Source organism: Phoca vitulina, unplaced genomic scaffold (assembly GCF_004348235.1).
Source record: "Phoca vitulina isolate PV1807 unplaced genomic scaffold, GSC_HSeal_1.0 scaffold52, whole genome shotgun sequence".
Lineage (NCBI taxonomy): Eukaryota > Metazoa > Chordata > Mammalia > Carnivora > Phocidae > Phoca > Phoca vitulina.
Window position 1 is genome coordinate 2,625,119 of NW_022589755.1, and position 23,691 is coordinate 2,648,809.

Sequence of the window (23,691 nt, forward strand, 5' to 3'; positions counted from 1 at the left end):
TCTCCCCGTGTACCCGACGAGAAGGTTCAGAGAAAGGAAACAAAACCCGAGTCCCACTGCCTGGACATGGTCTCGAGTCCAGGATAGTCTGACTTATGAGCAAGGACCCTGGGTCAGACAGGCCTGGGCACCAATCATGGCTCCACTAGATCTTCCCTGAGTGACGCGGGGCCTCAGTGCCCTGATCTGTAAAATGGGGATAAATACAATAACAACTGGCACAGAACGAGCACTTACCGAGAGCCAGGCCCTGTGCTAAGCGCTCTTCCATATGCATTAATTTATCAGTTAATCGGCACAGCAACCCATGAGGTATGTACTTATTATCCCCCTTTCATGGTTGGAAAAACTCAGACCAAGAAGTTAGGTAACTGGCTCAGGTTCATGGCCACAAACAAACTCAGGCGTTCAGGCTCCAAAGCTCACTCCTTCTCTGCTGAGCTGTGGTAACAGTACCCTCCTCAGCAGGTGTTCATGAAGATAAAGTGACATTATGCACTTGAAGCCCTTAAAACAGAGCCTGACCCAAAAGAAGTACCCAACAAATATTAGTCATTATTATTATTATCATGTACTCATTCATTCATTCAAGAGGTATTTAAGGAGTGTGCACTCTGCGTCAGGCTCTGTTCGAAGAGCTGGGCATACATCTGTGAACAAAACAAAGATTTCTCCCACCGCGGGGCTTCATCGGTGCCATGGTGGCATCATCTTCAGCACCCGCACCCCCATCATGATCTTTATCACTATGTCGTCACACTCATGCCCATGGCCGTGAGCACCTTCATCATCATCACCGCCATGATCATGGCCAACCTCACTTCCATCACCACCATCGTTGTCACCATGACCATCACCACCATCACTGCCATTGCAAAGCTCCCCACCATACGTCTGCCACAGTCACAACGACCATCATGCTCATCGCCCATTATCACCAACACCACCACCATAAACACCATTGCCTTGCCTGGTGCCTGTGGGATTGACAAATCAAGACCAATCTTGTGATTCCATCTCTCTGGAGTTCCCCCTAGGTCCCCACAAATGTCACTGATATTTTGTTTTTAATTAGATACTTTGGTTTTCATTTTTTGTTTGGGCGTGTCTTAGCCCCTCAAATCCCATACAGGGTCACACGTCTCCCCTCAGAGGCCTTTCTTCCTCCTCTGGGGTGGTGGTGGTTGGTGCAGATGTGCTGGGGGGCCAGGCCCCCTCAGCAAGTCTTTTCACAACCTCACCCAGCTGCCCGAGGTTCCGGGTGGCCTCCACCAGCTGGGTCAGCCCCAGTCCCAGGGCTTGGCGCTGCTGCAGTTCCTGTTCCAGGACCAGCGTCAGCCTCTGCAGCTGGCCACCCACGTCCCTCACAGCAGCCACCAGCTCCACCAGGGCAGGCGGCTCACAGGCCATGACCCTTACGGGTGGTGGCGGCGCCACACACGGGCCAAGGGGGTCTGGGCTCTGACAAGGAGCTGGCTTTGGGGTGAGACGGTCAGGGAGAGGTTGAGCCAAGGGGTGGGCCATGGAAGACAGGTGGAGGTCAGAGGTCACAGTAGGGTCAGGGCCTGAGTGTGGGGTCTGGGTGAGTGGTAGGCTTGGTTTGGGGCTCTGGCTTCTTGGTGGTTCAAAGTCCTGAGTGGACAGTGTGTCCATGCTTGGGGCTGGAGAAGGCCTGGAGTGGCTGGACTCTGAGGCTGGAAAAGGCGCTAGGCTCGACATCTGGGATGTAGAGAGACGGGAGGACCCCGTGGAGGTCAACCAGGGCTGTAGGCTAGGCTTGACTGTTGGTGCTGGCGTGGGAGAGAAGAGTCCTGTTCCCAAGGAAGTTAGAATGGACTTGATAGTGATCATAGGGGTTGAGGTAGGGTCGGCCGTCATGGCGGGGCGAGCAGAGGTGGTAGAATGAAGGGTCATGGGGTGAGGGGTCATGGCAGGGTAAGGGGTTGTGATAGGGTGAGGGGTTGTGGTGGGTTGAGTGGCGGTGGACTGAGGGGGTGTGGTGGACCGAGGAGTCATGGTGGGTTGAGGGGTTGTGGCGAGGTAAAGGGCTGTGGTAGGAGGAGGGGACGTGATGGGTTGAGGGGTTATGGTGGGTTGAGGGGGTGTGGGGGGTTGGGGGGGTGTGGGGGGTTGTGGAGGTGTGGTGGGTTGTGGGGTCGTGGTGAGTTGTGGGGTCATGGTGGAGTGAGGGGTGGTCATGGGTTGAGAGGTCATGGAGGGGTGAGAGGTCAAGGTGGAGTGAGGGGTGCTAGTGGGGTGGGGGCTTGTGGAAGGGTCTGGGGATCTGGAATGATCTGGAACTGTGTTGGCGTATGGAGCTGTGTCCAAGTTTGGGGTTGTGTCAGATTCTGGAGTCAACTCTGAGGTAGAAAAAAGGTGGGTCACCACTGCTGGTGCAGAGGGGTCAGAGGTCAGTTCTTTGGGCGAGGTGGGTGGTAGGGGGGGTGAGAGATCAGGTGTCAGCGCTGGAATCACAGCGGCCTCAGGGGTAGACAGAGTGAGGCCAGGGGTTGTCAAGGTGAGGTCAGAGTTCATCCGGGAGGCCAGGTCTGGGCTGGGTGGCAAAGTGCCAGGAGGGTCAGAGGTCACCTCCCGCGTTGAAGCTGTCTCGGGAATAAGCCGTGGCGCAGAGTCGGGGGTCACCGGTGGGCCAGGGGGCTCTGGCGAGGCCGAGGGAACTGGGGAAGCGGCAGGGGGCGCCGTCCTGGCCGCTGTGGGACGCTGCAGCCGACGCTCCGGCCACGGTTTCCTCAGGGAACCTGGAGGAGGAGGAAAGACTGATGGCCGAGGTCAGCTTGCCCCGCCCACCCCCGTGGCCCGCCCCGCCCCTCCAGGGAGGAGCCGACCAACGGGAGGGCGCAGGGCCTTGTGACATCATGGGTTGCCAGCAGACTTCACCCCGCCCTAGCGCCCCACCTCCCCGCCACCTGTGATGTCTCCAGGCGCCACCTGGCGTCCTCCACCGCGGGTGAGGGAGCGCGAGGGAGGTGAGGGGTACCGCGGAAGGCGGGAGGGGGCGGAAACGTGGGGGGCAGAAGGGGGAGGCTGCAGGGGGTTGTGGAAGCATGCGGGAAAATGCGGGAGTGTGAGGGATGTGGAGGCTTACCTGGGGATGCAGGAGGGGCTGAAGGGCAGAGGGGATGAGCGGGCACATGGGGGGAGGAATGTGGGAGATGCCAGAAGGTGCAGAAGCATGAGGGGGGATGCAAGAGGGTTCTGAGCGTAATCTCAGTAGTCAAGATTTTTATGTCACATTTTTAAACAAAATTATTGCAAGAGATCCACTGTGAACAAAAAAGTCAAAATTTTACCCCGACAGAATCTGACGGGGCCAGGATTAGGGAAAGTCAAGTGAGGTAGATGGGATCCTGCCTCTAGTTAAATTTTTGATATTTAGTTCATTGTGAATGTTTTACATTAATTTTTATTTTTAAAACTATAAAGATACTATTTACCTTGATAACTGAGTGTTTTGGCAGCCCCTTACATTTAGGGCCTGAGTAGAGTGAGAGGCCTCACCCCCTTCCTGGCTCAGCTTCCAGGTAAATGAGAATTTTATCCCTTTTTGCAGATGAGGGGAGTCAGGCCAAGAGGGTAGGTAACTTGCCATAGGTCTCACAGATACAGTTCGCAAATTGTGGGGACAAGATTTGAAGCAAAGTCCTTTGCATTCAGAGTCTAGGTCATTAATAATCACTTTCTCAGTGATGGATATGATAACATGTGGCCACCGAGTACTTGAAATGTGGCTAGTCCAACTAAGGAAATGAAAGTTTCATTTAAAAAAAAATTTTTTTTTTTTTTGTGGGCAGCAAAGCAAGGTTTATTGAGACTTAGCAAAGTGATAATACAAAACTCCCAAGGAGGGAGGGGACCTGAGGGGGTTGCCCTCATTTTTCAAATTTTTGATTCATTAAAGTAAAAAGCCACCTGTGTTGATAGCTACCATACTGAACGATACAGCTCTAGAGAATTCCAGTTTTCCTGTAGGATTTTTGATGTGCATCCTGTTCTTGCCATTTGTTTACAGTAGTAGAGAAGTGGTTAAGTAAAGGGTTTGGCCTCCAGCCAGGGCTTAAACCCCAGATCTGTCGCTTCCTAACTGGGTGACCATGGACAAGTTATTTAACTGCCTTGAATCTCAGTTTGTGGATGATCAACGGACCTCCCTTGTAGAGCTGTGATGATTCAGGGAGCTCCTGTGTGTACAGGGACTTAGGACAGTGCCTAGCATGTAACAGGCACTCTTGTGATTATTAATACTGTCATAGTCATTGATGTCCATACCTCAATTTCTCTCATCTGTGAAATGGGCATAATTCTAGTACCTACATCATAGGGCTCCTATAGATGTTGAGGGCTAAAGGGGTAATATACGTAAAGTGCTTAGAATAGTACCCAACACATGGTATATTGCTCAGTAAATATTAACTGGTTTAGTTATTATTTCAAGAATCTCAGCTTGCTTAAATATTGTAGGGGTTCAGACGCCTACAGTGGTCTTTTTAATTTTTCAGATGCAAGGTACAGAGAGCTAAGCTAATCATACTCCTCTGTATATTGTCATCAACAGTCCTGCAATGTCTCTTCTTTCTTCTCCCTTTTCTTCCCCGATCTCCATCCCTTGCACTTTCTCCCACAGCTACCTCCATTAATGTATTTGACATATGTCCTTATACAATATCTTATACAATATACAAGGCATATATGTATATATGTTAATATATTAAGTGTATGTGTATTTTTGTGTTTGTGCTTTTTAGTTTTTGCAAGTCATTGGAAATTTCATTCTGCTGCTGTCTTCCTCCATATTATGTTGTTCCTACCGCCCATGTTGCTCTGTGTATAGCTAGTCATTGCTTTAGCTATCGCATGGGATTCCATCATGTGTACCCACTGCATTTCTCTTGTTACCCACTGCGGGACATGTAACCTGCCTCCAACTCCCTGATATCACATTCCAAAGAAAACCCTCACATAGGTTTCCCTTAGGAGCCTGTTCAAGAATTTCTCTGGAATACAGAATGAGGATTGCTGGGTCACAATGCACAATCATACTTAATTTCACTAAACTGTCTTTATCAAATAGCTATATCCAGTGGGGATGTCTGTATTCCCACATCTTCACCCACACTCGATATTACCTACCTTTCAAATTTTGTCCATGCTTGTCATCATTTTAATTTGAATATCCTGATTTCTTATGAGTGTGAATGTTTCTACATATACTTGTTGGCCATTTGGGCTTTCCCTTCTGTGAATCACCTATTCATAACTGTTACCCATTCTCGTATAGGGTTTCCTGTCATTTTTTTATTGATTTGTCAGAGTGAATTGCATAGTATAGGTTAGGGCTTCCCCACCTGGGCATCGTTGATATTTGGAGCTGGATGATTCTCTGTTGTGGGGGACTGTCCTGTATGTAGTAGGATATGTAACAACATCTGTGGCCTCTACCCATTAGGTTCTAGTAGCCTCACTACTCTTAGTCATGACAATCCCAAACATCTTCAGATATTGCCAATTATTCCCAGTTGAGGGCCACTGATGTAGATAATAACCCCTTGTTTCAGGATACATTTCTGTTGGGTCTCTGGGGTAAGAGTAGGGTCACCACTGGGGAATTTGGAGTCCATTTCTCTACCCCACAACACAAACAACCTGGTTGCCACAGCTACATGCCTCACCTGTGTCCCCATGGATCCTTGGAGCTGGAGAGGAATGGCCTGGGCTCCGGGTGATAGTGGTGGTAAGAATGGATCCAGGTCTGCCTGCGGTGGGTGTCCCCTTGGGAAGAGCCCCTTCTGAAGGTGTATCCCACGTCCGGGAAGGCTCATAACTATCCTCATCACCTTGAGAGATATAGGGAGAACTGAGTCTCGCTTCGCTTGATTTTGACCCTCTGTTCCTCTTGGACCCAAACTCAGGCTTCATCCTGTCTCAACTAGACCACCACCCCAATCTCCTCCCTGACTTCACAGCCATCCTGGTGACTCAGCTGAGATGCTCTGAACTACCAAGAACAGAAACTTGGACTAAACCAGCTTATAAAATAAGAACAGTTATTATGTCAATGTCCTGATGTCCCTGCCCCTACTCATTCTTTATTTTTCCCTCAGGGAAAAAAAACAACCCTATAATATCTTTATTAATGAACCACCAGGAACATTTCTGTATTATTTTCCCTATGGTTTTTATTTATTTTTTTTTATTTTTTAAAAGATTTTATTTATTTATTTATTAGAGAGCGAGCGAGAGAGAAACAGCATGAGAGGGGGGAGGGTCAGAGGGAGAAGCAGGCTCCCCGCCGAGCCGGGAGCCCGATGTGGGACTCGATCCCAGGACTCCGGGATCATGACCCGAGCCGAAGGCAGTCGCTCAACCGACTGAGCCACCCAGGCGCCCTTCCCTATGGTTTTTAGATGAATACACTTGGATAATCTCTACATGACAATAATTTTATATAACATATAAATGTATAATATACAGTGACCCTTGAACACTATAGGTTTGAACTATGCAGGACACTTGTATGTGGATTTTTTCCATAAATACAGTAAGGTACTGTAAATATATTTTCTCTTCCTTACGATTTTAGTAACTTTTTTCTCTAGCTTACTTTATTATAAAAATATAGTGTATAATATATATGTGTGTATATATAACTTACAAAATATGTGTTGTTTATGTTATCAGTCAACAGTAGGCTATTAGTAGTTACGTTTTGAGGGAGTCAAATGTTATATGTAGATTTTTGACTGCACGCTGGTCAGTGCCCCTAGCCCCCGTGTTGTTCAATGGTCAGCTGTGTAATAATAAAAATATACCATTTTATAAGTATAATGTAAAATATAATGTAAAGTATATCATTTTATATAGGGAGAATAGAAAGACTGAATTCAGTCTTCTAGCTTGGTGGATCAAAAAACTTATTTTAACAATAGCTTTGTTGGGTGCCTGGGTGGCTCAGTTGGTTAAGCGTCTGACTCTTAATTTCAGCTCACCTTGTGATCTCAGGTTTGTGAGATCCAGCCCCACATGGGGCTCCATGCTCAGCACTCAGAGTCCGCTAGAGGTTCTCCCCTTTCCTCTCTGCCCCTCCCTTTCACTTGCATGTGTGCGTGCATGCTTTTTCTCTCTCTCAGGTAAATAAATAAATCATTTAAAAAACACAATAGTTTTGTTGACATATAATTCACATACCTTAACGTGTACAATTCCGTGGGTTTGAGTGTATCCACAACATTGTACAACTGTAAAGTCCATGTTCCTCATCTCACTTGATTAACTGCCCCCTGCCCACCTCTCCAGCACCCGCTCTTACCATGCCGCCTTCCACATGGTGTTGCTGCTCACCCTGGACCCCAAACCTTGAGGTGTTCACATCTAGCCTCTGTGCACCTCTGAGCCTTTGCCTTTGCCTTCTCCACCACAGATATTTTCCTACTCTGCATGTGAAACCAGGCAGAAGGATGGTATCTGACATACTAGGCATGTTTGTCCTGGTCACTTTGAGCTCTGTAGCTAGCTATCCCAGTTGCAGAAATCCCTTGCTCTGTCACCTGCTAATACATTACACATGAATAGAACATGGGTCAATTTTCACCCTGATGACCAGCATTGCAGATACCTCGGTCATGTCTCCCTATTACTAACCGTTCTTAATTAAATACCTTCCCCATGCCTGTCAAATATCTTAAGAGGATAACCCGTGAAATCCTACCTGACGGTCACACTCATTAGGAATTTTAAAAACCATTAGCAGTACTATTAATTAAAAAGTTAAAAATGGAAAAAATATGAGAGAAAAACCATCAGCGGTGAAGATTTCTTTTCAAGATGCTGGGTTTTAGGAGAACTCCACTGAGAACATAAATTGAACTCCGTTAAAATGTCAGCCCACCAACTGCAGGCATACTCCTTGGGCCTCTGTGTTCTTGAAATGTCCTCTAAGATATGGCCACCTGCTCGTGGTCCGTTAGCATGGGATCAATTTGATTTTTTTCATTAAAATATGCATTTTTAATTTAAGAAGCAGCATTCCAGAGTTACAGTCCTTGTGAGGCCCAATCACACCCCTTCCCTGAAGGACTCTCTGATGCCATATTGTTTCTCCATGCTTTAGCTTCCTAAGTTGAAGACTTTGCCCATCTACCTATATACTGCATACGTCCTTTTGCAGCTTGGTTTGTGGGTGTGTCCCTTCCTAGCTGGGTGAGCAAGTCACTGAACTTCTCCATGACTCAGTTTCCTCACCTGTAAAATGGGTACCATGATGGTCTACTGCATGGGGTCGCAAAGCCTGGCATGTGATAAGCTTATTCTTTGAATTAAATTCATCTATCTCTAGCTGCTTCTTTTTAACCTTCATATACTATTCCGGCGTATGAATACACAACTGTTGATTCCTCTGTGCCCCTGCTGACAGGCGGTTAGGCTGTGGCCAGTGTTTTGCTGTTACAAATATGGCTGCAGTGAATTCCTGAGATCTGTGTCCTTGGGTTCATGAGTGAGAACTCCTCAGTACCTAATGTGTAACTGCTGTGTGGAAGGCAGCTGCATCTCCCTAGAGGTTGTTACACTGCCCTCCTAAGTAGGTGCAGACTCTCATGCCCACCTTCATCCCACATCCTTGATGCTGTCAGACATTTTAGTTTTCGGCAATCTCATGTGGAGAGGGTGGGTGGAGAAGCTGCCGTTTTGCTACAGATGACCAAACAAGCCCAGAGAGGGCAAGGAACTTTCCCAAAGTCACACAGCCAAGGAGCAGTGCTAGGCTTCAGACCCATGCAGGTCTACCTGGTCCTAAATGGAGACCTCTTTCCCTTGGGGTGCAGATCTCCTGAGTCTTACCCTACTCCTTCCCTGGTGAGCTTTTATTCATCCTTCAAGATTTCATTCAAAGGCCACTCCCCTCCCCCCCTCAATGAAGTCATGCCCTGCTTTATGCTTTCTGGGTTCTTCAGAGCTAATTCTGTCATATGCTCCTTCCCCGTCTCCATGGCTAGAGTGGTTAAGAGTGTAAATCCTGGAGTTAGAATCCAAGCTCTGCCCTTTGCTGTACTGGCCTCTTTGTACCTCCGTTTCCTTATCTGTAGAAGGGTGTTAAGGATAGAACTGATCTCATAAGGTTCCTTGGGGGAGGAAGTGAGTTAAGCCATGTGATGCTGGTAGATGGTCCCTGACATGTGGAGCACATTCAATGAATACTAGCTATGATTGTTAATACTTTCATCCAACCTCTGAATTTAATCCTGCATTTACTCTTGGATCCCCTTCCCTCTGCATGACCTCATGCAGCCATAACATACAGCAAAAGCCCAAATCCATCAATCATCCCACCTCCCAAGCTGGGTGTGGGAGGTCCATTAGACAAGGCTATCTGTCTGCACAGCTTCATCCATTCCCACAGCTTCAAATTCCATCCTGTCAATTTATATCTTCAGCCCAAGCACTCCTCAGAGCTCCAGTATTACGTATCTAATGCCTCCACTTGGGTGTGTTAAACGCATCACCAATGGATCTAATATTCCCACTGTGGATCCTGTGGATCCAGCTGCAGTAGTCCCTGATCCAGTAAAAGGTGGATCCCCATCTCCCACCTCCCTCTTCACACACCCTACCCAACCCATCACTCAAATCCATCAGCTCAACTCCCAAAATATAGCTTACATAATCCACTTCTTAATCTCCACTGCCACCCCGACAGAGACCACTGTCACCTTTCCAGAGACCTCTCAGCCTCCCTGTATGCACTCTAGCTCCTCCATCCATTTCCCATGCAGCATCCTGGGTGACTGCTTTGAAAATGCACATGTGACCATGTCCTTCCTAGCTCAAAATGCTCCACTGAGGGCTTCTTGCTGCATAGAGAATAAAACTCAGAGTCTAGCCCTCTCCTATCACTCTCACCCTGCCTGGCTTACCCTGCTTCAGCCATGCTGGTATCTTTGCCATTCTCTCAAGATCTCACCTCAGCGCCTTTGCATGTGCTGCTCCCTCTGCCTGGAACGCACCTTTAGCTCCCTCGGGGCTCCCCAGCACAGATCTCATCTCCTGCCATCATTCCGATCAACCACTCCATTTCAGCCCCATTGACCTTGCTGCCGTTTCTGGAACCAGCTAAGTACACTTCCACCTCAAAGCCTTCGAAGGCACTGTTCCCTCTGTATGAAACACTCTCCAACCAGATATCTGCATGGCTTTCTCCCTCTCCTCCTGAAGGTCATCACTTAAAGGGCACCTTCTCAGTAAGGCATCTCCCGGCCATCCTATTCCAAATTGCAAACCTCAGCCTCCCTTTCCCTTGCTCATCACTGCTCTGTTCCCAGGGGTTAGTAGTCACGCCTGTCACACCGCAGGTATTTGACACACGAGTTAATGTCTGCGTCTCCAAATTCCGAGAAGCCTCGAAAAATGTTACTTCAATGAACTAGAAAGTGAAAATTCAACCTTTGAAGCCTCTAGCCTCAGCTGTTACAATTCAGTCAACAAATGTGTCTCTGCTGAGTCTCTACAGCACACATTCGACGGCAGACAGAATAATTCTCCCCCAAAGATGCCTGTGCCCTAATCCCCAGAACCTGTGAATAGGTTACCTTTTTGTGGCAAAGGGATAGTGCAGATGTGATTAAAGGTCCAGACCTTGAGATGAAGAGATTATCTTGCATCAATCCAAGTAGGCCCAATCCAATCACACAAATCCTTAAAATCAGGACAGAGAAAGATGTGAAGACAGAAGAGAGGTCAGAGGGGTGCAACACTGCTGGCTCTGAACATGGAGGAAGGGGCCACGAGCCAAGGAATGTGGGGCTTCTAGAAGCCAGAAAAGGTACAGGAACAGATTCTCCTCCCCTAGAGCCTCCGGAAGGAACACATCCCTGCTCACACCTTGGTGTCAGCCCTGGGAGAGCCCTGTAGGACTTCTGACGCACAGAACTGCAAAATGAGCTTGTGTTGTTTCAAGGGAGTACATGTGTGGTTATGTTATGGTAGCCACAGAAACTGACAGTTAAACAAACGCGCGATGGAGCTAAGGGTCCAGGGAGATGACAGTGTCCTCCTGGCGATGCGGTTTCTCACCTAGAGCCTTTGCCCCTCTGAGAATTCCCTTCCTCCTGGTGTCTGCCGCTGGGTAATACCACTTGCTCCGCAAGGTTTTTCCTGATTGCTCCACTAGAAATAACAACTCCTTCCCTGGGATCCTGCAGCTGTTGTTCATTTATGGTAAATCAGTCTAACCACCAACGTTCTGTGGTTTTAAACTATTTCACACACATTTTGTTCATGGGATTGGGACCTGAGGTCACCCAGCTAGTTCTCATCTTGGTGGAGCCACAACTGGAAGCCGAAGAGTTGGACTAAGCAACTCGCTGATAATTAGCTCAGTAATTCAGTAATCTTTCCCAACCCAACGAGCAAAATGTGTGTGAAATCATGTAAGATGGACCTCAACAGTGGCTCCTGTGTTTAAGTTCTGAGTCAGATTTTCTCCCCATCTGAAACACGGGCGTTAACAGGACCTAGGTCTCCCGGTTGTTGGAATCATGCGTGCCCAGCACGGAGTTAGCTCGGCTGGACTGTTTTTCCAGAGGGAGAAACAGGCTCAAAGAACTGGAGTCATCTATTTTCAGGGTCACCTTGCAGTGAGGATAGGAATTCATGTCTGTCCTTCCTCCCACTCCCCATCTGGCCCCCTTATTACTGTATCTGGGACCACCCCGAGATTTCCCTTGAGCGGCTCGCAATTCTGCACTTCTCTGAGCTCACGTAGTCGCCTCCCCTCCCCCCCACTCCAAGAAGGAACTCCATGCCCGCGTCTGACCGTCTCCGCCACGAGGGGGCGCCAGACGACAGACAGGGGTCTGCGCCGGTTGCAGAGAACAAAGGCTCTAGAACCCCAGCCGCAATGCACCCGGGAGCAGCACCTCGGAAAACTGGGCAGGACCGGCCCTACCTCACAACTCCGATCCCCCACCCTAAAGCGCGGCGGCCCTCGGCCCGCTCCTCCCCTTCGTTTCCCCTCACGACGAGCCCAACCTCGCGTACAGGTCGCCGCTCTGGACGCCCACGGAGCGCTTCGCCGGATTTTATTACCGCGGGCGTGGGTCTGCCGGCCAATCAGGAGGCGCAGCGCGCCTGTGGCGTCACAGGGCGTGAAGCGGATTGGGCCCACTCCTCCTCCCGAGGACAGCGGAGTGCGCGTGCGTGCTGAGCGCCAGAAAAAGGCGGGAAAATGCCCGAGGGGCGGGGCGCCCCGTTCCTGAAGCGACGAGTCCCTCAGGAGAAGACAAGGAGAGGGGCGCGGGGCGACAGGCAGAAGTGGGACCTTCGGGGGATGGGAGAGCACACGGAGAAGGAGGGAGGGGGCAGCAAGCTGGATGGAGTGAAAAAGGCGGGGCCAGGGCGGGAGGAGACAGCCGTGAGCTGCAGGCGAAGGAGTCAGCGTGCGAGGCACAGAGGGGCGGCAAGAAGCACGAGCGGCCGGGGTGCGGGGCAGGCAGACAGCAGAGCACGCAGGGGAGGCCGAGCCGCCGGCGTGGGAAACAGTGGGCCCCAGAGGAGGAGGAGGAGGCGGAGAGAGCGAGAACAGGGGAGGATGGAGGCATCGACTGTGGGAAAACAGGAACGCGGGGAGTGTGCACTGGATGTAGGCACACGAGAGCGATGGTGAGAGACTAGCAGACCAGGAGAACAGCAGAGCGATGGAGACGTGGAGTGGGGGAATGGAAGAGCGAGAGCGGGGCGGGGGGGGGAGAGGATGGAAGAGCCGCGGACGCGCGTGCGCACACATGCACATGCGCAGGGACGCTGGGCGGCAGCGGCTGCGAAGCCCGCGAGAGCACGTGCGCATGCGCAGGGACGCGGGGCCTGGGAGACGCCGCGGGGAAAGCCGGGAGAGCAAGCGCACGCGCAGGGAAGCACGCAGGGGCCCGGAAGACGCCGCGGAGAAGCCCCCGAGAGCAGGCAATGGAGCACGTGGGCTGGGGCGCACGGGCTCCGGGTGTGGCCGCAGGGTGAAAGGACACTCAGGTCGGCCGCACGGGCCAAGCTGTAGGGGGCTGCAGGATGGCGTGGTGACCTCGGCCAGCTGGGAGGTCTCGGGGCTCTGGCTGGAGGGGCCCAGTCTCAGGTGTCGCGGCTGGTTTGCGGGAGGCCTGTGAGGTCAGGCCGTGCTGAGCCTGGTCTGATGCTCAGAGACACACGGGGGTCTCCTCTTCAAGGCTCTCGAGGAGAGCCCAAGGAGGCAACGTTTTAGGGTCTCTAGAGCCGCGGAGAACCTGTCCGTGATCTCCGACACCCAGGCCAGCTCACTTCGGGGTCTCTTGGGAAGCCCTGCCGGGAGGCGCACACAAATTGACGGGGGCCCCATCCGCACCCTGGCCGTGCACCTCACCTGTGTCCGGAAGACGCCTTGTCGCCGGGGAGGGGGCCCCTGGGCTCTTGGTGGTGCCCCAGGAGAGCCTGTGTCCAGGTACCCCTGCAGCGGTGGTCGCCTTGGCCAGGTCCTCTCCCGAGGTGGGATCCCAGGTCCAGGGAGGATAATCATCCTCATCCGCGTAGCCTTGGGAGAAAGTGGGGCACGGGTTGAGCCCCACCCTGTCTCAGGTCCTTGCTGCTGCTCCAGACTACCCTTCCAGAACCTCCTGGAGTGACTCTGGGTCCCCCACCCCATCCCCAGTACCAGTGCAGGTGAGGCCCACGTCTTCCTCGTGGTCACAGTTGTGCTGGCCCCATGCCCTAGCAGGGCAGTCACTCAGGGAGGCCTCCATTCCCTTGCAGCCCACGTCATCCAGCCAGATGGGACCGGTCCCGGGGCCGTAGTGGGTCTTGCCCACTCGGGCCCGGACCCTTCCACAGCCCAGCTCCCAGCAGGCCACGGTACTGTCCCGCAGGTCCCAGCTGTCATCGCATACTGTCCCCCAGCGCCCAGCATGCCACACCTCCAGCCGGCCAGCACACCGGTTGGGCCCATCGGCCAGACGCACCCGGAACGGGCCTGCTGGTAGAAGACCCCAAGTCAGGAGGGGTCAAGAGGGGTCAGCCTCACCTCTTCATGTTCCCTCCGCTCACCTGATTCCCCAGCGGTGCTCCCAGTGGGGGAGGGGGCTGGGTCTTTGGAAGACTCTGGAGAACCTTGTGCTGGGGTGTCAGCGGATGGCTCCACGGAGGCCAGAGGGATTCGCTTCACCGTGGCCTCAGAGGTCATTTCTCGGGGGCCTTGAGTGGTTGATGTTGCCACGGTCTTAGCGGTCCGTTCTCGGGGGGCCCGGGGAGTCCGTGTTGCAGTAGTATGTGAGGTCATCCTGTAGGGAACCTCAGTGGTCAACTTGGTAGTAGACTCAGAAACTGTTCTTCGGGAGGCTTCAATGGTCAGGGTTGTAGTGGTACGTGAGGTCAGTTCAGGGGGCCTCTGGGTGCCCAGGACCCTGGAGTGTTTAGTGGTTGGCATCGCAGGGGGCTGAGTGGTCGGTCTCCTTGCATTTTTGGTCACCCACTTCTTAGTACTCTTGGGCATTTTCCCTGGGGCCTTGGTGGTGGTTTTCTCGGGAACACTGGGGGTCAGCTTTGCGGGGGGCTTGGTAGCCAGTTCCCCAGGGAGCCAGGCATCCGGATCTCTACCCAGGCCAGGGATCCAGCTCCAACTGAAGGGGTCTGCGATGGAGTCCAGGCCAGGGGTGTCTGGAAGGTGGGAGGAGAGGACAGGGAAGATGGTGGATACCATAATGACAAGGTTGTCTTTTAGATCTCTCCTCTCTCATCTCTGCAATCACCAAGTTTCCATTCATTTGTTCATTATTCATTCACTCATGCATGTCACCAACATTTATCAAGCATCTTCTATGACCCAGGCACTGTGCCAGATGCTGGGGATACAAACCTCCTGGCCAGAAACACCACCCCCTGCTCCTTGGCTTTTACAGTTGTGACGTGACTGATCCTCTCTGCCCTTCCCACGTCCGACCTCTCCTCTTCATCTTGGGGCCACCCATGGCGTCACTTCCTGTAACTTCTGACAGTCTCCCTTTCTCCCTGTCCAGCTCTTACCAGTTACCAGAGTGGTACCAGGTCTGGCGGGTCACTCCCCAGCTCAAAACCCTTCTGTGGCTCTGTGGCTTTAGCTTCAGTGACTCCATCCTGTGGGTCACCACTGTTGTCACATCTCTCTGATTGGCACCTGTGTGCAGTAAAGTGTCACCTGTGCCCAAAGAAAAGTTTGGCCCTTGGCCCCTGGTTCCTGGGGCTACCCAGAGAGTCGGCGCCAACATTGTGATGTATGGGCAGCCAGCCGGCAGGCAGCCATAGCTTGTAACCAAGCTCCTATAAAAACTGCACACGGAGGTAGGGGACCATCTCTGCTTGGCAGTGCTGCGTGTGTGGGGTCACTCGCCCCTGCTGGGACAACTGAGTGCTGTCTGCATGGCTCTCCTGGGACAACGGCTGCAAGCTCCGTGAAGGTCTCCCCTCAACCGGCCCCTGTGCCTCTGCCTTGACTGGTTTTTGACGGCTCTTCTGATTTCTTTGTGAGTCCTTCTAGAAGATCACAGAACCTGAGGTTGGTCTTGGGCCCCCCCAAATGATAACACGTCACACGGGTTTGCGGTGATTTGTTGGTGCATCTCTTTCTATCAGTGAGCTGTGAGCTTCCCAAAGACCGGGACTGTGATCGTTGCATCCTGAGGCCCCAGCACCTGGCTCAGTGGCACTCCATAAATGTTAGCAAACGAACGAGACAGACACAACGCTTGCACTTACTGCAGCTGGCCCTCACTTTGGCTTCTCTCCGTCTCCCAGTGTCCCTCTTTTCACCTCCTTTATCTTGGGGAGGAGAAAGAATCCCAACTCTGCCACTTAGTCGCTGTGTGACCTTGGGCAAGTTACTTAACCTCTCTGTGCCACGGCTTCCTCAGTAAAATGAGCCTAACATCCACCAGCTTGTACTAATTGTGAGGCGTGAGTGCGGTCACAGGTGTGGGAACACCCAGCCCGGGGCAGGGGCTTAGGAGACAGCACTCAGTAGATGTTAGCGTAGATGTTAATTCCTATCCCATCTTCCAGGAAGCCCTCCAGGAGCCAGCAGGTGGGCAGGGCCTCCTTACCAGTGCAGGTGACTCCAACGTCTTCATTGTGAGCACAGTTGTGCTTCCCCCAGGGCGCAGCGGGGCAGTCTGAGAGTGAGGCCTCGGTCCCCAAGCACCCCACGTCGTCCAGCCAGATGGGGCCAGCCCCCCAGCCAAAGCGGCCAGCCGCAGGGTCCTGCTGCCGAGCTCTGCCGCAGCCCAGCTCCCGGCAGACCACAGCTGAGTCCCGCAGGTCCCAGCTGTCATCACACACCGTCCCCCAGCGCCCATTGTGCCACACCTCCAGCCGGCCTGAACACCTGCTGGGCCCTGCCACCAGGCGCAGCTGGGGGGACCCTAGGTTGGAAGAGACCCAAAGAATTAGTCAGGAAGCCGTCCGGCTCGCTGAGTCCCTCCACCTGCCTTGCATTCATCCACCCATTTGTCCATCTGGGCTTTCCCACATCCATCCGTCCTGGCGGCAAGCACAAGGGATAGAGTCAGGCACGGTCTGGGTTCCTCGAAAAGTTCAACGCAGAATTACCATATGATCCGGAAATCCCACTCCTCGGGATCTACCACAAATAAAGGGAAGATGGCTATTCAAATGGATACTTGCACACAAATGTTCATCGCACCGTTCACAGTGGCCAAAGGGTGGACACAGCCTGGGTGTCCATCACTGGATGGAGGGACAGCCAAGTGAGGCACACACACAAAATGGAATAGGATTCAGCCTTTCTAAGGAAGGGAATTCGGACACCCGCCCCATGGACGAACCTAGAGGACATCAGCACAAATACTGTAGGATTCCATCTGCATGAGGTCCCTAGGGGAGTCAAGTTCATAGAGACAGAAAGTAGAGGGGTGGGTGCCTGGGGCTGGGGCAGGGGGAATGGGGAGTCTGTCTGGGATGGCGACAGAGTCCTACAGCTGAATGGTGGTGGCTGCCCGACCTTATGAGTGTATTTAATGCCACTGAAATGTACACTTAAGAACAGTTGCAGGGGTCAGTTTCATGGTACGTATAGTTTACCGCAGTGAACCAAAAAGAGAAGGTGGGCTCTGGAGCAAGTTGCTTTCACCCGTGTTTCAGCCATGTGGCCTCCTCTGAAACACGGACACCAGGCAGCACCCACGGCCCGCGTGGCCGCGAGCGTCACCAGAGGGAGACGCAGACCGTGTCTGCGACAGCACCGGCCACACGAGCCAGTGAGCGCTGAGTGCCACAGGAAGAGGGGGAAAGAGGCCTCCGGCAGACCCAAGTCTCCCACCCTTGACGAGTCAGCTGTGCTAACCAGGCCTCTCACTGTCTGTGCTTCTGACGCTGTGACCTCTCGGGGCCTTCCTGACCCTGCAGGGACTGCCCTCGAGGGACAGCTCATTCCGAGAGACAGGACACCAGCGGAGCGTGCCTCTTGTACGCACACCAGCCGATCCAGAGCCCACCCCCCACCTGCTCCGGGGGGCGCTCACCCTCTGGGCCGCTGTCCACCCGCCCTCAGCCGCCCGACAACCAGGGGCAGCCCCTGCGCCCCACCGCTCGGGAAACGATCCAGGCGAGCCGACCCTAAGCCTGCTTCCTCGGCCTTGCCTGCTCCTTCCCACAGAAGCCACGGCCCAGGCTCTTGCTGCGGGTCCCCCTCGCGCCCTCTGCCTCCTGGCCGATGCGCTGCTTCCCTGCGTGGCCCCTGCAGCGCGTGGGCTAGAAACCCACTATCTTTCCAGTGGCGGTCCCGTCTTGATCTGCTGGCTGCACTGCACCTGAATAATACTAAGGCCTGTGTTTTACAAATGACAACGATTGTGGATCCAGTCATTTTGGTGGTTGTGAGGAGACCGCCTCCCCAGAATCACGCATTTCAAGATGGCACCAGCAGAACATTCAGCCAAGCACAGACCCTTCTGGGCATGGGGCTCTGTTCCCTCCTCTGCCCTTGTCTTTGCCCCGGATGAGACAGTCTCTGAGCAGGGAGAAAGGGTGCCTGGGGGCTGACTACGGGGGAGGAAGCAGTAGGTAAGGCCCTGTTTTCTCGGGGAGCAGAACAGACTCACCAGCTTCTGGTCCAGGCTCCCGAGGGACAGTGAGGGAGACAGGAGGAGGTGAGACACCTGCTGTCCCTGGGGCCTGGCTCACTGTGGGGGCCAGAGGCCTGGACGCTGCCTCCCTGGGCAAAGAGCCGTTGCTGTCCACTGCCGGGGCCGTGGGAGGGACATATCCAAGAGGCATACCTGGAGTGGGGGGAGGTGATCACCACCACGGTGATGCTGGACAGCTCCCCACACCCTCCATCCCAGGACCACTGATGCAGAATGAGGTTTCATGGATGAGGACAAGACGGGGCAAGTGGGCGGTCAGGACACCCCACGAGCCCCCCACTTCCTGTGCCTCCACTTGAGGCTCTAGCGCACCCACACCCCCAGCCTCTCCCTTGTGTCCTCACCATCACACACAGCCCCGGCGTCCTCCCTGTGGTGACAGTCATGCTGGCCCCAGGGCCGTGCTGGGCAGAATCGCAGGGCTGTCTCGTTACCCCGACACCGAAGGTCATCCAGGAAGATGGGTCCAGCCCCCTCCCCAAAGAAGGCGCCTCCGGGGGCGGCCAGCGCACCCCCACAGCCCAGCTCGCGGCAGGCCACGGCGGCGTCCCGCAGGTCCCAGGCATCATCACACACGGTCCCCCAGCGCCCGCCGTGCCACACCTCCAGGCGGCCGGCGCACCCGTGGGGGCCGTCAGCCAGACGCAGCCGGGGGGCCGGGCCTGGATGTGGGGAGAGGGAGGGGAACAGACAGACAGGAGACTGCGATGGATGAGCGGTGTGAGCTCCGTGCTCAGGCAACTACCCATGCGCAGGTACTGAGCTATCTGTGGGGCTGGGCTTCCTGCCCACGATGACGCTGGACAGCAGGTATCCCACCTTCCGTTTGCTGATGAGGAAAAGGCTCCAGGATGGGAAATCACTCAGCAGGAGTCCAGCTCTGGTCTGTCCACCTCCCAATGCCCTGCCTGCCTGGGGGCGAGCCCTGCGGACACTGGCCCTGATCCCACTCCCCGGCTGCCTGCTTCAGGCCTGTAAAGCAGGGCTTCTCAACCTCAGCACCACTGACATGGGGGGGACGGGTCATCCCTTGCTGTGGGGGGCCCGTCCTGTGACTGTAGGATGTCCCGTAGAATCCCTGGGCTCCACTCCCCACATGTGAGTAGCATCCAGAGTGTGACAACCAGGCGCCTCAATAGGGTTCACTTCTTTTTCCCAGCAACTTAGGCCTCCCTCGAGCCTCAACTTACCTCCCATGACCTGGGCTCTGAAGGCCCCGCTTCTGCCCCTACGTCCTGCCCACGCCGTGCAGCACTGTCCCTGGCCCTCTGCTCAGTGCCCCAACCCAAGTGGGTGGGCTCCGCCCCCACCCCACCCTAAGCTTCAGATGCCCAGCCTGCCCAGCAGACCTGTCGGTAGCCGGACAGACCCGGCTGGTCAAGTTCTGGGTCTGGGGCTGAGTCTGTGATCTGGGCCATTTGGGTTCCTTCTCTGAACCTCATCTCCACATCTGGGAAGAGGGGGTGAGAATACCCACCCCAGAGGCTGTCCACGTGGGGGTGAGGCTCAGAGACAGCAGGGGAGGTGCCCAGCATGCTGCCTGGCACAGAGCAGGGACTCAGGTGAACATCCTCGTCCTCTTCCCCTTCACATCAGCTGCCTGAAGAATTGCCCACCCCCTGCCCCCCTGTCTGGTGGGCACCTACTGTCTGCCTGCAGCCCCTGTGCTTTCCCCCCCACAACTATGGGCGGCCCCTGCAACTGCCCTGTGCTTGCTGGGTCCTGCAGCACACGCACTGGAAGTCCGTGAGAGTGAGGACTGTGTCTCATGCTGCGTCTGCAGACCAGGCACGGATGGTGCTTAAGTGCTATTTGTGGGAGGGGGAGAGGGGAAAGGAGGGAGGGAAGAGTGGGAGGGAGGGAGAGAGGGAAAGAGAGTCAGGAGGGAGGGAGGGGAAGGAGGGAGGGGAGAGGGGGAGGGAGGGAAGGAGCAGGGGGAAGGGAAGGAGGAGGCAGGGAGGGAAGGAAGAGGGGAGGGAGGGAAGGAAGAGGGGAGGGAGGGAGGGAAGGAGAGAGGCAGAAGGGAGGGAAGGAAGAGGAGGAGGGAGGAAGGGAGGGAAGGAGGAGGGGGAGGGAGATGGGGTAGGGAGAGAGTCAGGAGGGAAGAGGAGAAGGGAGGGAGGGAAGGAGGAGGGGGAGGGAGGGAGAGAGGGAAGGAAGAGGGCGGAGGGAGGGAGGAAAGGAGAGAGGCAAGAGGGAGGGAAGGAAGAGGGAGGGGGAGGGAAGGAAGAGGAAGGAGGAGGGAGGGGAGAGGGAGGCCGAGGCGGGAGGAGGGCCCCACAAAGCAGGTGCACTGACCGAGGCAAGCGGGCAGGGGCAGACCCAGGGGGCGGGGGCGGGCGGTGGACATACCGGTGCAGACCAGCCCTGCATCCTCGTTGTGGTCACAGTTGCTCCGACCCCAGGGGCTTCGGGGACAGTCCCGCAGAGCCTGCTCTCCGCCTCCACAGCCCACGTCATCCATCCACACGGGCCCTGAGCCCGGGCCAAATCTGGCGCCTCCGGGGGCGGCCAGCGCGCCCCCGCAGCCCAGCTCGCGGCAGGCCACGGCGGCGTCCCGCAGGTCCCATCCGTCGTCACACACCGTCCCCCAGCGGCCGCCGTGCCACACCTCCAGGCGGCCGGCGCACCCGTGGGGGCCCGAGACGAGGCGCAGCCGCTCTGGGGGGGAGGGGCAGGGAGGGAGGGGGTGGTGAGTCTTGTGCGAGGCAGTTTGGGAAAAGCGGATTCAAACACCCTTCATTTTCCATCTGGGAAAACTGAGCCCCAGAGGGAGCAGTGGCCTGAGATCCAGGGAGGGAGCGGCCACCTGGGGCCCCTGATGGGGTGGGGGTGGGGTGGGGGCACAACGGGAGCCTGGGCCCCGCTGAACCCCGAGGGACACAGTGCATGCTGGGGTCCCCAGGTCAGTCCAGGCTGCACGGATCGTACCCTGTCGGGGGGCTCCAGCCGTCAGCACAGGGGCCCTGGTGGATTTGGGTTGCTTGAGCGGCCGCGGGCTCTTCTTCCTGGAGCTGTTCTGTGGGGTCCCAGCTGGGCGGGGGGCTGGGAGAGACAGCGGCCAGAGCGCGGTTGGTGGGGAGCTGTTCAGCCTCCCGCCTGGGGGCCCGCACTGTGCTGCCTACGGGAGTCCCCGAGGGTGTGAAGGGGGCTGTGACAGGGGCCCCTCGAGGTGGGGAAGCGGGTGCCCCCATCTGTCCCCTGGGAGATACCAGCGCAGAAGTCCCCTCACAGCTGGAAGCGTGGCCAGGGCGGACTCACCGTGGGTCACAGGAGGCTGCTCAGAGCCCGGGCTCAGCTCCCCAGACAGCCCCGGCCAGGGGTCCCCCTCCAGGATCGAAGGTGGATCGTCCCTGTCCCTGGAGTTGGCCACACGCTGACCTGTGGGACGGCACAGGAGCTTGGCAGGGGCCCCCCCAGGCAGTGGGCAGCTGGGAGTCCCAGAGGGAGACACCTGGTTTTGGAGGGGGCGTCAGGGGTGGGGGTGCCTGGACTTCTGGACCGTCCGAGTCCCTGGGTCGCATCTGCAGAAGTGCCCCCGAAGGAGGGCCCAGGGCCTCTCACCTGCACAGACGACGCCCGCGTCCTCCTCGTGGGAGCAAATGTGGGCCTTCCAGCCGCGGTGGGAGCAGAGCCCCAGCTGCCCCTCACTGCCCCGGCAGGCCAGCTCACTCAGCCACACGGGCCCCGCGCCCTCCCCGAAGAAGGCGCCTCCGGGGGCGGCCAGCGCACCCCCACAGCCCAGCTCGCGGCAGGCCACGGCGGCGTCCCGCAGGTCCCATCCATCGTCACACACCGTCCCCCAGCGGCCGCCGTGCCACACCTCCAGGCGGCCGGCACACCCGTGGGGGCCGTCAGCCAGACGCAGCCGCTCTGGGGGGACAGAGGAAAGGCTGGGACGTCCAGGAGGCCCGGGGCCCAGGAAGGGCAGGGCCAGGGGTTGGCCCGCAGCGTGAGGTGCGAGGCCGGCCGCCCTGGCCACTGCTGGGGGCCCCAACTCCTGGGTTCCCAGGAGAGCAGGGGCCCCACAGGAAGTGGGAGGTTGGTCAGCGGTGGTTCTGGGGGGAGCAATGCCCGAGGTCATAAGCGCCCACGGGGCCGCCGGGGTCCCCCTGGAGGGTGAGACTGGACAGGGGTGGGTTGGAGCTGGGCAAGGCCAGACAGAGGTGCTCAAGGCCACTTACCAACAGCCTGGATCCCCATCAGAGCCACTGGAAGGGAGGTTGGAGGGGTAGGGTAGAGTGAGGGCAGGCCCCAAGGGGGTGCTTTCTCCTTGTCTTAAATACTCTCACACACACACACACACACACACACACACACACACACACACACAGAATCTGCACATCTCTGAACCAGAAACCCCACTGCTGGGAAGCAGGACTCTGGGCAGTGGACTGGGCAAGACTCAGGTCCCTGAGACGGGCGGGGTCTCACATGCCTGGGGTCAGGGCTGGGAGCCAGGCCCTTTGTGCTCCCCCAAGGGCCTGGTTAATGTCAAATGGTGAGTGACCCCCCCCTCGGGGTCAGGGCCGGTGGGGGGGGGGGCGGGTAGTCCTTTGGGTCCTCAGAGGGTGGGACTGGGTGTGCAGAGGCTGGGTCCCTTGGGGGATCAGGCAAGGAGAACCAGATGTCCCTTATCACAAGCACCAGGGACAAGGCCCCGGAAGTTGGAGTCGCTTAAGGGTATGAGCTCAGGGGTCAGAGGTCCCTGAGTCCCCAAGGAGAGGGGGTCACTCACCGATAAGGCAGGCCCAGACCCTCATGTTTGCAGACTCCAGGGCAGGGACGGGGTGAAAGGGGACGTGGAGCAGGAGAGGGGAGGAGGCTGCGGCCACCGGAGGGAGGGAAGGAGAGAGGGAGGGAGGGAGGGAAGCGCCTGCCAGAGGCGCCCTGGACCGGGAAGAAGCAGCAGGCCGTGGCTGGACGCCTTGCCAGAAGGAAGAGAGGCTGCCTGCCGAGGAGGCAGCAGGGGACAGGAGCGGGGGCAGGGAGGGGGATGGCCGGCAGCTGAGTTCTGAGGAGGAGGGGGGTGGAGGCGGGGAGGGAGGGTGTCCAACTGCAAACTCCCACGGGGAGCCGGGAGCGGCCAGGCCAGGCGCCCTGCGGTGCTTAGAGATGCTGACGGGAGGGCGGGCGGGCTGCAGGAAAGGGACCGGACAGAGGCACGCACAGGCAGCCACCCTCTGCCTCCTCTGTCCAGCCAGGGGACACGGTGAGACCAGGGCGGAGCGGAGGGAGCGTGCATTCAAACCAGCAGCAAGACAGCTTACAGCCAGACACCAGGAAGGACTTCCTGATTGGGAAAGGAGCCAGAGGAAGCCCTCTCGGTTGGCCCTGGTGGGGCTGAACGCAAACCCTTCAGGCCCCCAGCTGAGGGAGCACTGGGTGAACCCCAGGGAAACGGGAGTGGGGGGGCCAGGCGGACTAAGCGCTGAGTCCTGGGTGAGGGTGGGGGACTCCACACACACACACACTCATTCCCCCCGCCCCCCACTCTCTGCACCAGGCAGCTGTGAGGCGGAAAAAATTC

The 23,691-nt window shown here is 56.0% G+C and overlaps 1 protein-coding gene across 1 annotated transcript; it reads right to left on the reverse strand.

Annotated features, from left to right (window-relative positions):
• Positions 1-334: 334 nt before the first annotated feature.
• Positions 335-23,047, reverse strand: SSC5D (scavenger receptor cysteine rich family member with 5 domains). Its single transcript, XM_032388897.1, has 14 exons — positions 22,900-23,047; positions 22,346-22,372; positions 21,726-22,034; positions 21,423-21,542; positions 21,093-21,206; positions 20,514-20,822; positions 18,506-18,823; positions 18,117-18,293; positions 16,101-16,418; positions 14,074-14,682; positions 13,685-13,999; positions 13,397-13,564; positions 5,688-5,852; positions 335-2,759 (listed from the first exon to the last, which is right to left on the reverse strand). The coding sequence occupies exons 1-14, from the start codon at positions 22,922-22,924 to the stop codon at positions 1,135-1,137; spliced, it is 4,599 nt and encodes a 1,532-aa protein (XP_032244788.1). The 5' UTR covers positions 22,925-23,047; the 3' UTR covers positions 335-1,134.
• Between the last annotated feature and the right edge of the window lie 644 nt (positions 23,048-23,691).

Excerpts from the sequence above, each read along its gene's own strand:
- SSC5D (XM_032388897.1), bottom strand. The coding sequence starts at position 22,924 with ATGAGGGTCTGGGCCTGCCTTATCG. Across the intron at positions 22,373-22,899 it reads GGTCTGGGCCTGCCTTATCG|TGGCTCTGATGGGGATCCAG; the intron begins GTGAGTGACCCC and ends CCTCCCTTCCAG. Across the intron at positions 18,824-20,513 it reads TGCAGGGCTGGTCTGCACCG|GCCCGGCCCCCCGGCTGCGT; the intron begins GTATGTCCACCG and ends CCCCACATCCAG.